The sequence below is a fragment of the Hipposideros armiger genome, unplaced genomic scaffold (genome assembly GCF_001890085.2).
Source record: "Hipposideros armiger isolate ML-2016 unplaced genomic scaffold, ASM189008v1 scaffold_579, whole genome shotgun sequence".
Taxonomy (NCBI): domain Eukaryota; kingdom Metazoa; phylum Chordata; class Mammalia; order Chiroptera; family Hipposideridae; genus Hipposideros; species Hipposideros armiger.
In genome coordinates, this window is record NW_017731929.1 from 288,232 (window position 1) to 304,090 (window position 15,859).

Genomic DNA, 15,859 nt, shown 5'->3' on the forward strand with positions numbered 1-15,859 from the left:
TAAAGGGGATTGTCCTTGCTCGTAAGAAATTTTGAGTTCAAAGGAAGAGATAGATGTACAAGTAAAAAGCATATGAATTATAGGCTGAATGTTTCTCTCACAGGAACAGATACAGGGTGCTAAGGAAACAGCAGAGACAATGTTATAGTAGGGCAGCTGTAGCTCCATAAACATGTAAATACTGAATTATCAGTGGCTTGACACTATACATATTTATCTCTTGTTTCATCACAGCCAAATGTGATGTTCTTTCTCAAATGGCCTGCTGTGTGGTCATTTAGGAACCTAGGTTCTTTCATTTTGTAGTTCTACCTTCCTCTGAGTCTGCCACATCATTAGTATTGGTGAGGATAACCAAGAGGGTGGCATGTATGCATAACTCGGCTCAGGAAGTTCATACTTATTCCATTGATGAGAAACAATGGAACTGGAAATATGGTATGTTTGTCTGTCCAAGAGAAATACACATTGGAGTCTCTTCCCCAAGAGCACATCTGATGATGGGGTGGGGGTGGGTAAATACAGGAATGATGGAAAATGCTGGTATACTTATATTTGGTTGCTTACATCTGGCATTTGTTTCGATTAGTTAGAAACTGTCTGATGGCTGTTCTGATTGGCTGGTGCTCATGTCATGCAGTTGTTAAATATTTTGATTAACTTTCACAATTTACCTGTGCTTGTGCTAAGCCTGGAACAGGGTAAGTCCAAGAGTTCTATAGCAAGATTGATCTGTTAATATAGGTTGTAGGAGAAATCAACGTGAAGAGATTTGGTAGTAATAAGATAATTTAGGAGGCCATTTCAAAAGTACAGGTGAGAGTTGTGAAATATGAATAGAAAATATACAGAGGTAAAGACTCAGCTGAAAACTGAAAACACAGCTTCAACTTTTTGGATATGAAAAGCAAGAAGGGGAGAAGAGTTAATTAACTAACTAACTAACTAACTAACCTAACTAACACCTACCTAACTAAATCAAACCAGAGAGAGTTGAGCCTACATAGTTTAGAGGTTGATAGTACTTTTACCAAAATAGAAAACAAGAAAGAAGGGCAAATTTTAGAAGGATCATTAGATTCTTAGCCCTTTGAAAGCAAGACTCTGCTTTGTTGTCCCAGAATCTGCTACAGAGCTGAGCATGTATGTAGTAGGTGCTCCATAGATATTCATTTAATTAATGGTGAATGAAACACAATTATTATGATTTTAGATATACTGAGTTTTGGGTGTCACTGAAATGTTCAGGAAGAGATGTCCATCAAGTAGTTGCAAGAATAGAAGCAGGGTAAGGAGGTAATAAAAACCTCCTAGGAAAGATAGTAATTAAATACAGATGATTACAAGGAAGAAAATAGTGAAAACTTTGGAACAATTCCTATAATTAGAGGGGAAGAAAATCCAGAGGAGGCACAACCACAGGTGGAAGAGAAATGGAAAGAAAAAAATATCTCAGAAAATGGAGAAGCAATTTAAAAAGGGGTCGTTAGTCATATTAAATGACATGGACAAGTTAAGAATGAAGAAACAATCATTTCATTTCACAATTAGGGGTTTAAAAAGTTACATTTATTTTATTTTGTATGGTGTTCTTTCATTCATTCACTTTTTTTTTTCTTTCTAAAATTTGAGGGGCATGAATACATAAGCAGCAGGTATCATGAAAGTACAAATTGTCTATGATCACATCTCCTTGAGATAATTGCTGTTAAATTTGGCAGATTTCCTTCCAGTCATTTTAAATGAATATGGAAATAGTCAGTGGAGAACGTGTCAGTTGTCAAATGCACCATTTGTCAATATAAAATTACCCTCTTTGAACTATTTAATGATTTTTGCCTTGAATTCTATTTTGTCTGAAAAGTGTTGCAACTAATAATTTAATATTTGCATTTTCCTAACAAATCATTTTTATTCCTTTTCTCTTTTAATATTTTGTTGCAACAGTCTTGTAAGATACATTTAGTTTAATTTTGCCTTTGGCTTCTATGGTATTAATGGCATTTACGTTTATTGTTACAATTTATATGTTTGCTTTTTTTGTTTTATGTGCTATGTTTTGTACGATTCTTTGTTTTTACTGTGTGTTTTTTTCTATTTAAATTTGTTATTCTTATTTTGGTTTCCCCCAATGATTAGGAAGACATATATCTGGTTTTCAATTCTTCTCATGATTACATTCACATTTCTTAAAAAATTCTATATGTCAAACATTATCAATAATAATAATAATAATATATATATATTTTTGCATCACATCCTCCTTTTGATCTTTTCCCCATTCCACATAAGAGGGGGAATGTAATACAGTTTTACATCTTTTTATTTCATTTTCTCCTATTTTAAAACTATAACATATATTTTAAGAGTTATGTTAATATGATTTAAATTTATTACATAAATTACTTTTCTTTAAGCAACATTTTATATTTATTCAATGGTGGAACAAAATTTAAAGCAATTATTTAGATTGAAATTTATGTTTGCTTTGATTCTGGTCATTGTAGTCTTTGTAGAAGTATTGTCTAGATGATAGTTTCTGGAATTACCTACCAGATCATTGTCCTCAAAGAGCTTCGAGTCCACAGGCTCGCTCTCAATGCTGTTGCTCTTTCGTGTTCTCTATTTTGGTAAAAAGCCCCACCAAACTTTGAATTACCTCTAATTTCCTAATGTAAGTATTTTATAGAAACTATAAAGGAGGGATTTATTCTACGTATGTGAAAATATAAAAAATTCTTGGGAGCAAAATCAATTCTTTTATCATTTTATATTGCAGGGGAGAAATCTAAGGCTGACTTTACTTATGTTTACTTATTTTTCTGTCTCAATATTTGGAGAATTTTTCTTTTATCCTTGTAGGTTTTCTTTTCTTGAATATTTCCTTTTTTGAACTGGTATAGAAAGTCATTTCAATATACATACTTAGGTCATTTTTCAACTCTAAGTTTTCTGTTGTCATATCTTTTAATACTGTTTTATACCAATTTCTCTTTTTTTCAATTGATTAATTCTTGGGTTGAATAACATTTTATTTATTCCATTTCAGTTATCTCCTCTCTCTTTATTTTTACTTTGTATTTTCCTCTTAACTTTGGATCTTAAGAGAAAATAAATGGAAATCTTTTAGAAACCTTTTAAATTGGTTTTTCATAACACTGGTTTATTTTTCACAATATCTTATTTTTAAAACTGCTTTTATTATGTATTGATCTTTTATGGCATTTTATGTTTTCATACCATCCTTCCTCATCTCACATTTGTATTTTTTCTGACTTTTCTGTTCTGTAGCTTTCAGCTTCTATTTTATAGATATTATATCTTATAACCTATTGAGTACCAAGTAGTTTTCTGTATCTTTTTCAGATTCTTGAAGTCAGTAATTTTTTGAAAGTTTATTTTCTTCTGGATCTATGAGATGATGTATTATTCCTCTTGTCTTTCAATAATTTAGAGATTCTTTTGGAAGTTTTCTTCTACTTTCCATGTACTGGAGGCACTATATACGACTAGCGTTTGCCGACAGACAGGATTTACACATTGTCCTTGTGTCCTCTCCACACATTTGCATGTTAGTGGAAGCCCCTACTTAGCTCTACAGCTGGCTAGCACATTGAAAACCATGGTGCCCAGCATAATTCCTAGTCTCTTGTAAGGTTTTATCTAAGGTGGCTCTGCGAGAAATTGGGAAGATTTTTTTCTGTCCATTTTGCCTGGATCTCAGCTCTCCACACAGTGTTATTCTCCTCAGTTTGTTTGGAAAACAAGGCCCTTCCTATCTCTGCAAGATTCCTTTTTCTCCCAATAGAACTTTATTTGTGGTAAGTATCCTCTCTAGAGTGTAATATAATTTCTGCCCATCAATTTTCTTCTGTTTAATTTTGAAATTATTTTTATGACCTGAAGAATATAACTGTGTATGTAGGGGGAACTGATATGGAGAGGTAAAAATTAGCCCTACAGGTGCTGTGAAAAATCAGTGCCTGTATGCTGGTGGGTAAAGACCTTGGGGACAAACAGTTATAGAGCAAGGACTACCTGCTTTCATATGAGCATGTTCCCCTATTTCTGTCTGAAGAGTACTGGTGGGTCCTCAATCTCTTTTGAAATCCAGTTTCCAGTGACTCCTATATTACTAAAGATTGCCACACAGTAAATATAGATTCATTTTTCAGCAAGCTCAATTGATTAAATCACATTCAAGAATATATTATAATAGACAAGAGTGAGAATGTTATTATGGGGCCTCTGCAAACCTAGCATAGTGTATTCTAAAAGTATGAATAATTTCCAGAATTTGGTCCTTAGCTATTATTAATAATAAATTATTTGTAATATACCTCACAATTATGGAAATGTGCCAGCATGTCAAGAAATCAGAGCTTAGAAATTCTGGAATAATACACTGGTGGGATATTAATATTTAGACATTCTTAGTAGTTTAGCCTCAAGCCTGAAGTTTAGCCTCCAGCAGAACTTTTATTATATTCCGCAACCAGCAACAGTTGAGTTATTCAGAGGCAGAAAAGAAAGGAAAAAACAGTCTCTTATATCTCCCCATTTTCCTAACCCCAAATCTATATAGTTGCTATGGCAATCAATTGCTCCTCTGGTAAGACAGGTCTTCCCATCTTTACTACTCACTGCCAATATTCTGTTTCAATAATTCCTGAAATGGTCCCACAACTTTAAGTATTCCTTGTTCAATCCACACATCTGTTAGAGTAATCATTTTGAAACAGAATTCTTATCATACTCTTTCACTACTTATCCATCTTCAAAGACCACAAGGATGTTATACTGAATGAAGGTGAAGTCTTCACATGGAAGAGTCACATTCAGAGCCCCCACTGTCTGTCTCTGTCACTTCTGCTTTCTCCCTCCCCTCCTCTCCCTCGCAGCCAGAGTGACACACTGAAGGTAGAGATTGTCTGATGTCTCTGTTTGGCACACAAGAAAAGGCCTGTAGACACTGATATTTGGGTATACCCCAAGAAAGTGTCTTCATGCCTGTGCTGGGCAGCCTCTGAGAAGGCCCCCAGTGATCCCTGCTCCATTATATTCATGCTCTTGTATTTAACCCCTTCTTTTAGAACGTGGTCTGGACTTAGAGATTCACTTTTAATGAATAGAATATGGCATAAATGAGGAGATGTTACTTCCAAGATTAGGTTATGAAAAGACAGTGGCTTCTGTCTTGGGAACTCTGTCTCGCTCACTTGCTCTGAGGGAAATCAACAGCCATGTTGCTACAAGGAGAGATTTGGATGGCAAGAAACTGATGTCACTGACCAACAACCAGCAAGGACTGAGTCTTACCAACAGTCATATAAATAAGCTTGAAAATGGACCCTTCCCTGGTTGACCTTTGAGTTGTCTGCAGCCTCTGTCAACACCTTGATGTTGGCCTTGTGAGAGACACTGAGCCAAAGGCCAGGCCCAAATTCCTGACCCTCCAAAATATTGTGAGATGATAAATGTTTGTTATTTTAAGCTGCTAATTAGGGATAACTTGTTATGGGACAAAATATAACATAACCACTACCCAATCACTCCATGATGGGGACCATTATTTAACAAGCCCTCAAAACCCACTGAGAGCTTCCCATTGCTTTTTATTTTTATTTTAAACACAAATAGTTGAGAAAAGGAGCAAGAGGAAAATTTGAGGAATGATGGCTATGTTCATTTTCTTGAATATGATGATGGTTCCGTGTGTATATATGTCAAAATGTGTCAAAATATATATTTTAAATATATTCAGTTATTGTATGCTAAGTACTTCCATAAAGCTGTTAAAAATGGATTTAACAGGTTGGATTTAACAATATGGATTTAACAGAGTGAAGATATAAGATACACCAAACATTGAAAAAGACTCTAACATACTAGGGAGGTACCTAAATAAATAAAATGTAAAAGTCACTCAGAGAAAATCGAAACAGTGCAGAAACAAAGAAGAAAAGTTTTTAAAGATCTATAAGTATCTTCTAAGAAATAAATGAAAATTGTTCATCCATGCAAAAGGGGGAATATAAAAAACAGTATAAGAAAGAAAGTTCTTAGAAATAAAAAACATAATGGAAGCTAAACATTCAACAGAAGGTTTAGAAGATAAAGTGAGCAAGAGCTCTTCAAAGTACAATAAAGACAAAGAGGATGAAAATAGGAAAAAGAAGATATGAAAATGAGAGCTCCAGTTCCAGAGGTCTAGTGTTAGTATAAAGGGAATTCCAGGGAGAAAAAGGAAAGAACTAAGCACACAAAGGGGAGTTATTTATCAATGAAAAATGTTTTTAATTTGAAGAACTAAAGACATTTATACATTTAAGAGGCCCAAATAGCTCAAAAAATGAGTTTAAAAAGACCTATTACAAGGCACTTTGTATTAACTATCTGTTGATATGTAAAGAATGGCTACAAAATCTGGCAACTAAAAACAACATATATTTATCATCTCACATTTCCATTGAGTTAGGAACCCAGACATGATTTAGCTGGGTTCTCTGTTTCAGGGTCTCTCACAAGACTGCAGTCAAGGTGTTGGACAAGACTAGAGTCTCTTCTGAAGGCAGACTGGGGAAGACTCCACTTCTAAGATCACTCACTGATTTTTGTCAGGATATAATTCCTTGTGGGCTGTTATTCCTTGAGACTGAGAATCTCAACCACTTGCTGACTCTGGGCTGTAGACCATCCTCAGTTGCTTGCCTGTCCATTATAGCAACTGAATTTATCAAAGCATAAATGTCAAGAAGGCAAAAAAAGTTTGCTAACAAGGCAGAAGTCACACCTAATCATGGAAGTGCTATCCCATTACCTTTGTCATGTTTTCTGAATTAGAAGTAAGTCATTGGGCCAGCCCATAGTCAAGAAGAGCGAATTACTCAAGGACATGTGTACTAGAAGGCGGAGAGTATTGGAGCCCACTTTGGAAATCTGTAGCACATACTTCATTGTGAAAATTGAAAAACTAAGGAAAAAGCAAACATAAAATTCCCAGTGACAGAGGCCATTAGCCATCATAAAACATTTTATGTGTTTCTTTGTTTTTCTCAGAAGACTTCCTTGCAGTTAGATTAAAGTAATGGTTCTCAACTGAGGTTGATTTTTGGCTCCCAGGAGACATTGGCAGTGTTAACAGACATTTTTGGTTGCCATACGTGGGGAGTGTTACTGCCATCTATTGGGCAGAGTATAGAGATGTTGCTAAATATCCTACAATGCACAGGACAACTCTCTACAACAAAGCAGTATTTAGCCCAAATGTCAATATGGCCAACGTTTAGAAATCCTGGGCTAGAATCATGTATTTTTGGCCAAGTACTATGCCAAGTAAATGACATGACACTTCTATTCCAAAGCAAGTAAGAAATAGCGTCTTTTCTCCCAAGTCTTTCTTCCTTTGTCAGAGTGAACTTGAAAGTCACATGTTGAGATGGTAGCATTTTTAGGTGGAAAGAGCCTGGATTCTTGGGTCATCTGATAGAGCAGTTTCTAATGAGCCACATAAAACTTTACATAAACAAGAAATAATCATTTGTTTTGTTAACTGAGATTTCAGCATTTGTCTATTGAGAAAATTAGGAGTACATATTTTGAATAATATAGCTCTAGAGAGAATAAACTGGCTACTACAAATGCCTGGGAATCAGGATGGTTCAAAAACCATCAGACGCTTCAAAAGCAGCATCAGAAACAAGAAAGGGGACAATAATATCTATTTTAAATCACAACTATCTCTTGATATTAAATATATTTGGTGAACAATGTTTGGGAAACAGGTGAAATGATTTTATATAAAAATTGAATCCATTTTGTTTTTCCTTTGGGTAGAATCCAAATAACAAATGATATCTGAATATTTTTCCTGCCTCTATTTGTTAAATGTGAAGGTAGAATGAAGACATTTTCAAATTATTTACCTTCTATTCACCATGCCTTAGGAAGCTTCTTAAGAATATCCTTCTCCAAATGAGGGAATAAACGTAGAAAAAGTAACATAATGGGTTCCAAAAACAGCCTCAACAGTGGTGAGGACTATTCCCAGGATGACAGGACTAGTGACAACCATTTTTAATTAGTGTAAGAAGGTATTTAAACTCAACGCATTCAGAATTGAAGTTGTCACTTGTTCTCCATGCAACCTCAAATGTTCTTTGATACTCATTTAAGTTATATTCACCCTTATTCACACTAACACTACACTAACTCCTACTCATCCTTACAGATTTGTTTCAGAGATAATCTAGAGCCATACCTTAGCCTGGTGGCACAATGTGTTTTCTCCTGCCTTGTGAAACCACTTCCATGAGTTTCTATAAGCTGCCTTTAAAGAAACTTAACAACCTTTTACTACGTCTTTTGGCATCTTTCAGTCAATCACATCACAATCCCATTGTGATAACCACACAAATTGATATCTAAAATAAAACTGATGAAAAGATCCCAGACTCTAATGATTAAATTGATTTAAGGGGTTGTGGGTGAACCGAAATAGAAGAAAGACCAGATCTGTTAGTGTGTCTGAGGACCATCCTTGGCTACAGACTGTGAAATTCTGTGTCTGGGAATACAGAAAGAATTGTTTTAGTGGAACACGTCCATTGGAAATCCAGTGCATTGAAAAGAAATTACAATTCAAAATGCCTTGACTTTGAGCTCCTTACTTGCTTTGTAAGGTGTAGTTAATGTTAAAGTGACACCTGAAACTTTCCGGCAGGCACTGTATATAGAAACCACCAGATCAATAGTCTGGCTGCAAAGAAAAGCAAGGCTGAAACTGTAGCAGCTGATGTCTGAGACAGGGCCCCTGGGACAAGATCACTGGGAATGGTAGAAGCCAAGAGCCTTGGAGCTTCCCTTGAGTGGCATTTCCTCATGCCAAGCAGAAACAGGATCACTGCTCAGGCCATAGATGTTAAAGAAGTGAGAGAAGAACAATTTTTTAACTCTCACTGAGCACACTATGTCCATAGAGTATTTTATGATGCAGGGACTACAAAACAAGGGCAGTTAAATAGGGACCAGATATTTTAAACATGGGATGAAATAATGGGAATAGTAATAGTCAAGTTGAGAGCAAGCTATTTCTTGACTAACCTACCTTTGAAAAGTAGCCAAGAAGATTTATTTGGTGTTTTTTCACTTTACATAACTTTCTTATAAATATCTATACTTTAAATCTTGTCTCTTACAGGGAACTATAACTTTGAAGCTCTGTGATTGGGGCAAAACAATTATGGTAAAAGAAAACAAAAATAATGTTCAAAGGACACACAGATATGATTTGCTATTTGAACCAATCACCCCTAGAAAATGGAAAAATCAACATTATTTAATTGAGATTAAAAATCTTTCATTCATGTGCCCAGAAAATCATTTATTTTTTAACCTCCTGCTTTAAAGATGAATAAAAGATTAAAACTGATCAGGTAGAGTTTTGAGTGTGAAAGATATGATTAAATGTGTCTCTAAGGATTTGAAAACTTTTAGGTTGCAGAATAATCCGTGGTTCCTAACAATATTGAATTGAAATGGAATTGGGAAAAATACTAATGAAGTATATATACTTGTATGGTTAACTTAAGATCCAATTTCGTTTGTGACTGAAGTTGTTATCAGCTTAAAAAAAAAGACTGCTGTATCAATAATATATTTTATGTAAGCCTCATAACCATAAAGCAAAAAAACCTACAGTAGATATTCAAAAGATAAAGAGAAGTAAGTCAAAGCATACCAATATGGAAAATCATCAGTTCACAAAGGAAGACATCAAAAAAGGAGGAAAGGAACAAAATCACCACAAAACAGCTAGAAAACAACTAATATGATAGTATTAGTATGTCATTATCCATCAATAAATACTTTAAATGTAAATGGACTAAAATCTCTGATCAAAAGCTATAGAGCGGCTGAATGGATAAAACAGCAAGACCCAACTATAGGCTTCCTACAAGAGACTCACTTCAATTCTAAGGACACACATGGACTCAAAGTAAAAGGATGGAAAAAGATGTTCCATGCAAGTGGAAACAAACAGAGAGCAAGGATAACAATCATTATAATACATTGGACAAAATAGATTTTAACTCAAAAACTATCAAGAGACAAAGGGGTCAATTCATCAAGAGGCAATAGCAATTAAAATATATACACACCAAACACTGGAGTCCATATATACATAAAGCAAAAAAGAAAAAAGAAAAAAAAAAGAAAAAATGTTGTTAGAGAACATGGTTTTGAAGGAGAAAAAGTGGGTTTAGAGGAAAAGAGCTTAGGCAAGAGCCTAAGAAAGATAAAGTGGGTGAAAACTTTCCAAATTCAAAAAAGTCTGATAAATTTTTATAACTATAATGTCTACATACATTTTTTATCAGACTTTTTGAATTCTGTACCACCATTTTTTTCTTTACATATGTCTGGATTCACAATCATTTCTTCAGAATAACTTTAATAATACAATTATTACGTGAACAGTTGAACACTAAACCTCCACTAGTTTAGGGCCCCAGATTTGCACTGCCAATATTTTCATTGAGCTGTTGCTGTCTGCCACAATTCCACCCTTAGCAATACAAAGAGCTTTGAAAAGTATTGAAGTCACGGCATTTTTTTAGTATATCTTAGATCACATTATTAGGCTTATACTTCCACCAGAACTTCAGGGGCATGGGCTGTGTATGGCAATGCACAGTTTCATCTCCCCATTGGGCACAGTCAACTTCAAGCTTCCTTAAGTCTTTCATTTCCTTGCATCTCATTTGCTACTGACCAACTAGAATATTTACATCTCCTAGCAGAAGATTGCAGTTTTATTTTCTAGTTCTTATTCTATATGTCATGCCCTACCCTCAAATATATCCATTTTAGTAACCTAAAATGACTTACCCAAACTATTGGGTCGTCAGGGAAGTCATGATATATTTTTCTGTTTTTCAATGCAAAAATGTGTCATGACTTTCCCAGCGACCCAATTAAAGCTAATATAGTCTCTAAAGAATAGGTACTTTATGTTAACAATATAGAATCAAAATACTTAATGATGAATTATGACTTTCCAAGTTATATATATTCCTGGGAGGAGGAATAGCTATACCTAATACTGGATCTGTTCTTATGCTCTTTTGAAGGGAACATCCTTCTGTATCAGAATTCCTCATGTTTCCATACCCAGATTTCTTCACTAAGGGAGATGAAGAATTAGCAAGAATCATTGACCATCACGTAAGATTGATTTTCTTAAATTACTGGCAATGGCTTTGTTCTTTAAAGACACTTTGAATTAGAAAGTGTAGTTCTGAGACTAAAATATTAACATGTGGAACTTTAAAGTAGAGCTACAACTGGGCATTGCCAGACTTAATTATATCTCACTGTACTATCTATACATCTCAGAGCCTTCATTGGGTTACAGGAAATTTGGCCTCTGTCATCTATAAAACACTAGCCTTATCCTGTTTCCTAAATTAGTACTGATTTCTTTTGACAAGAATCTGATATTGAACACTGAACACTGATTTCTTCTATAGTGTAGTTTTAATAATGGAACAAATATCTTTTGACTCAATTTTCCGTGACCATTCTTTACCCTTGAAATATTAGAAAGACTTTAATCACTTTGTTCTTGGTATGAGTTAAACAAGCAGTGGCAATAAAAGGCTATTCACTTAAGACACTTTAATCCAGTGAGCTATATTTAGTGAATGATTTCATTTTATGACTGCTTTTTTTAGGAGTATAGTTGGAGTAGAAGAGAAAGTATTTATTTTCTATTTTTTCTTTGAATCCAGTATGGATTCAATAGCATGTAGAATGTGTTTAAATTTTATCACCAGTAGTTCAGTATTATTTATCAGATTTTGTTTATATTCCCATGATAAAATTTTTTTTGCATTTCATTTAATTAGTGATCTTTTGAGAAAGAATGAAGGATTATTTCAGTTACTGATCCCATTGAATAATTTATCATATAGCTAATATTTAAACTACTCTAGCAATAACTACAAGTATTAGGATTTGGAAACTGAATGATACCCTGGAACCACAAAATAAAAGCTGTAGTATTGTATTTTTATTCAACAATGAAGTTTTTGTTAAACTAATCTAGCATATGTCCAGGGCAATATAAAAAATTCCTAATAATTTATAAATTGCAGCATCTATTTTACTATATATTCAACTGAATTATCTAGAATAAATTACAAGAGATAGCTAATTGCCATATTTATAGACACATATATTGTGTAGTTTTAATAACATAACAAAAAAATATATATATATTTTAAGACTTTTATTGGGGAATTGGGGGAGGGGAACAATATTGGGGGATCGGGAAAGGGGAACAGACAAGTTACTGTCCTATTTTTTTTTTTTCTCTTCAATCTAGTTGTGGAGGACGTCGTTTCACTGGCCCATGTTGGTATTATTATTGCACTCTTTCTGGGTGAGGCAGATTGGTCATTGGCCACTGAACAGCTGTCACAGTAGGTCTTGGCAGCTCACATTGGCTGCTGGCTGGTCATGGTAGCTTATGGCAGCCCACTGCAGCTCCACTGCAGCCTACGCCTTCACAGGCGACTCATGGCAGCCCAGCTCCAGGTCGAGCTGTTGTTCACCATCTTAGCTGTAGAGGGTGCAGCGTCACTGGCCCTCTATGTGGGATCCGAACTGGGGCCCTGCTGCTCAGAGCTGGCATCCCAAGCCATCTCTTAACCAATGCGCCACTTGACCAGCCCAAGAAAAATCTTTTGATTCAGTTTTTCATGACCATATTTACCCTTGAAAGATTAGAAAACCTTAATCACTTTGTGATTGAATACATCTGCTTAGGGCTAATTGAAGAGACAGAGGACATTAGCTTGAATGTTAGAGAGGATGCTAGGAAGAGGAGGCTAGGAAACGAATCCTAAAAAGTATCATCTTTCCCTCTTTCCAAGGGTATAAACGTTATCTAAGTAATCATCACCATGAATCTGTTTAGAGCATACCTATAGAAGGGTAAAGGAACCCTTTAAGAAAATAAGTTTGATAATTGATAGGATCCGAATTGTTTGATATGTTCCTAGCCTAATAAAACAGTAGTATGTAGTATTGCTTTGGGAAGGTTTATGGAAGTTTCTTTGAGTATTACACTTAAAAATGTATTCATGTATATACTATTTCCTTTCAGATAGCCATAGCAGTAGTGCTTTGTACTTAATATTTCAGACTTTACAAAATGTTCTTACATTAGTTACTTTAATCCTCAGGACAACCCTATAAAACATTTATCAATAAGAAGAATGGTGGTTTACAACTCAGTTCCATGCCCAAGGTTTTAAAGTTAGCAATTGACTGAGTGTACACACAAAACCAAATCTTTGGACTCCAAATCTACTTTTGTTTTCAATTCTCCCTAGTTGCTCAATTTCTTGTTTTAAAATCCCTAACCTGAATGGGGGTGGGAAGGTGCTACAGGTTTCATTGTCCTCCTCAGTCCATTGAATTTTACTGAGTGGTCATAATAAGCAAGGAATAAGGCGGATATCTAATTGTTCAATAGATATTAGGATACCTTGTATACTGTTGGTATTCCATAGCATGGTGATTGAATACCTCATTGAATGGGTTGAATAAAGCAGTAAGTGGTGCTTCTAGGTCCCATCAATTTCAAGCATATCTGCATCCTCCTAGCTGCCACATCAATGATAATGGCTGATAAAAGTAAGGGCAAAAGAATGGTATATCTAAATAGAATTTGTAAAGATCAATAAAGACAAAGATGTGAAAGAGAAGTTTATTTTTTTGTGTGGGCTAACAAAAGGGAAGATCATGATGTTATGGTGAATTTCAGCCTTGCCAAGTTCTAACGAGGGGGAGAAAGAGGAAAAACATCCCCCTGGACATTAGCAATATGGTGCCACATTCCTGCTTCTACACATGCTGCGTTGGAAACCCAAACATTCTGTTTTATTGAGCGATCTTAAAAATTATTCCTCCGTTGATTTTTCACAAGGTACAGATCAAAGTCATGAGCTACATTGAAATCTGTCATGTAAAGTAGGTTAGTTATCTTTGTTTATAAATCCTGTCTTGTTTCACCAACTACTACTTTTATGCTATAGCAGAAAATTGGTAGTTTTGTCAAACAATGAATATTGTTATTTAGCTTGTTATATGGGGAAAAATTGTCACAGAAAGTATCACAGAATTTTCAGACTAAACCAAAGCATGACTTTTATTCAGCTTGTGCCTGAATGTTCCAGATGTTTTGCCTCAATTTTCTGGATATTGTATGCAAAAAATGGTTTCTGAGAAATGAAACTTAGATGAGTAATAACTGTGTGTAGAAATAGTCTCAAGATAAGTGCAGGTAATTTTTGTGTTTCTTGTGTTTTTAAAAGTTAACTGGGAATTTAAAAGTAGATATAATTTTCTAATGCTTTTTAAAAAATATTTACTCTGAGTATGTTGACATTTAAAAAATAATTATTACCTTTGGAAAGAAGGCTTAGTGATGTGTTATGGATTCTGAGATTTAGTCCTGCTTATTCATATCTATATACCTCAGATGAGACATAACAGTCATAATTCACAGCACTGGTATTTAGTAATTTATAAGTTAATTGATAGGTTGTTACGCACAGACTGGTCGCTTGTGTGTATGAATGTGCTGAGGATGACAAAAGAAACAATGTAAGGAGTATCTTTAGGAGTTTCCAAAATTTTGTGCTATGGGTCATTGTGCCTTGAACATTTTATCCAGCCTGAGGAGGGATTACCACCTCTTTTTACCCCTTCCTTCATTAAAGATGCTCAAAGAAAATAACGGACCTCATGATGATATGTGGTTGAATGGCCATTGTTACTTCCAACTACGGATTTCTAGGACTTTTACCTAGATACATTGTTATTGTTATGAGTTAACATGCTCAATTGCAGCAAAATCAGTATTTATCATCCCATTAATTTTATTTTCAACCTTATATGTAATAGTATCACAATTTTTGCCTTTCACTTTAATTTGTTTTTTCTTTTTGTTTTGCTTTGGCTTGGCTTGTTAAAAAACGTTTATTAAAAATATTGCCAACATACAATATTATATTAGTTTCAAGTGCACACCATAGTTATTCAACATTTATATACCTGAAGAAGTGATCACCATAAGTACTACAACCATCTATCTGACTCTGTACCACACTATCACAATATTATTGACTATATTCCCTATGCTGTACATCATATCCCCATGACTTATTTGTTTTATACCTGGAAATTTGCACCTCTTATTCCCTTTTATCTTTTTTTCCCCTTTTAAAAATTATTCAATTACAGTTGACATTCAATATTATTTTACATTAATTTCAGGTGTACAACATAGCAGTTAGACATTTATATATTTTAAGAAGTGATCCCCCTGACTAGTCTAGTACCCAGCTGGCACTCTACATAGTTATTATCATATTATTGACTATATTCCCTGTGTTTTACTTTATATTCCCATGACTATTTTGTAACTACCAATTTGTACTTCTTAATCCCTTCACCTTTTTTGTTTATGACCCTATTCTCTCTTGAAGAAAGTAAATTCCTTTGGTATATATAAATATGAAGCCTATTATCTCTTCTTTTGAATGATTTATCATTATTAAAAATATTAAGAGGGGGAGCTGGCTGAGTGGCGCGTTGGTTAAGAACTGGCTTGCAGCGCCAGCTCTGAGCAGCAGGGCCCAGTTTGGATCCCACATAGAGGGCCAGTGATGCTGTGCCCTCTACAGCTAAGATGGTGAACAACAGCTCCACCTGGAGCTGGGCTGCCACGAGTTGCTAGTGATGGCATAGGCTGCAGTGGGGCTGGCCGGCAGCTGGTGTGTGCTTT

General features: G+C 34.8%; 1 protein-coding gene across 1 annotated transcript in view; it reads left to right on the forward strand.

Annotated features, from left to right (window-relative positions):
- The window catches only part of TMEM232 (transmembrane protein 232), a gene marked incomplete at its 5' end in the record, with an annotated part of 164,157 nt that overhangs the window by 147,548 nt on the left and 750 nt on the right, over positions 1-15,859 (forward strand). The window contains one exon of the mRNA XM_019624105.1: positions 11,133-11,226. Within this exon, the coding sequence (XP_019479650.1) occupies positions 11,133-11,226 (94 nt within the window). The remainder of the gene's footprint in view (positions 1-11,132; positions 11,227-15,859) is intronic.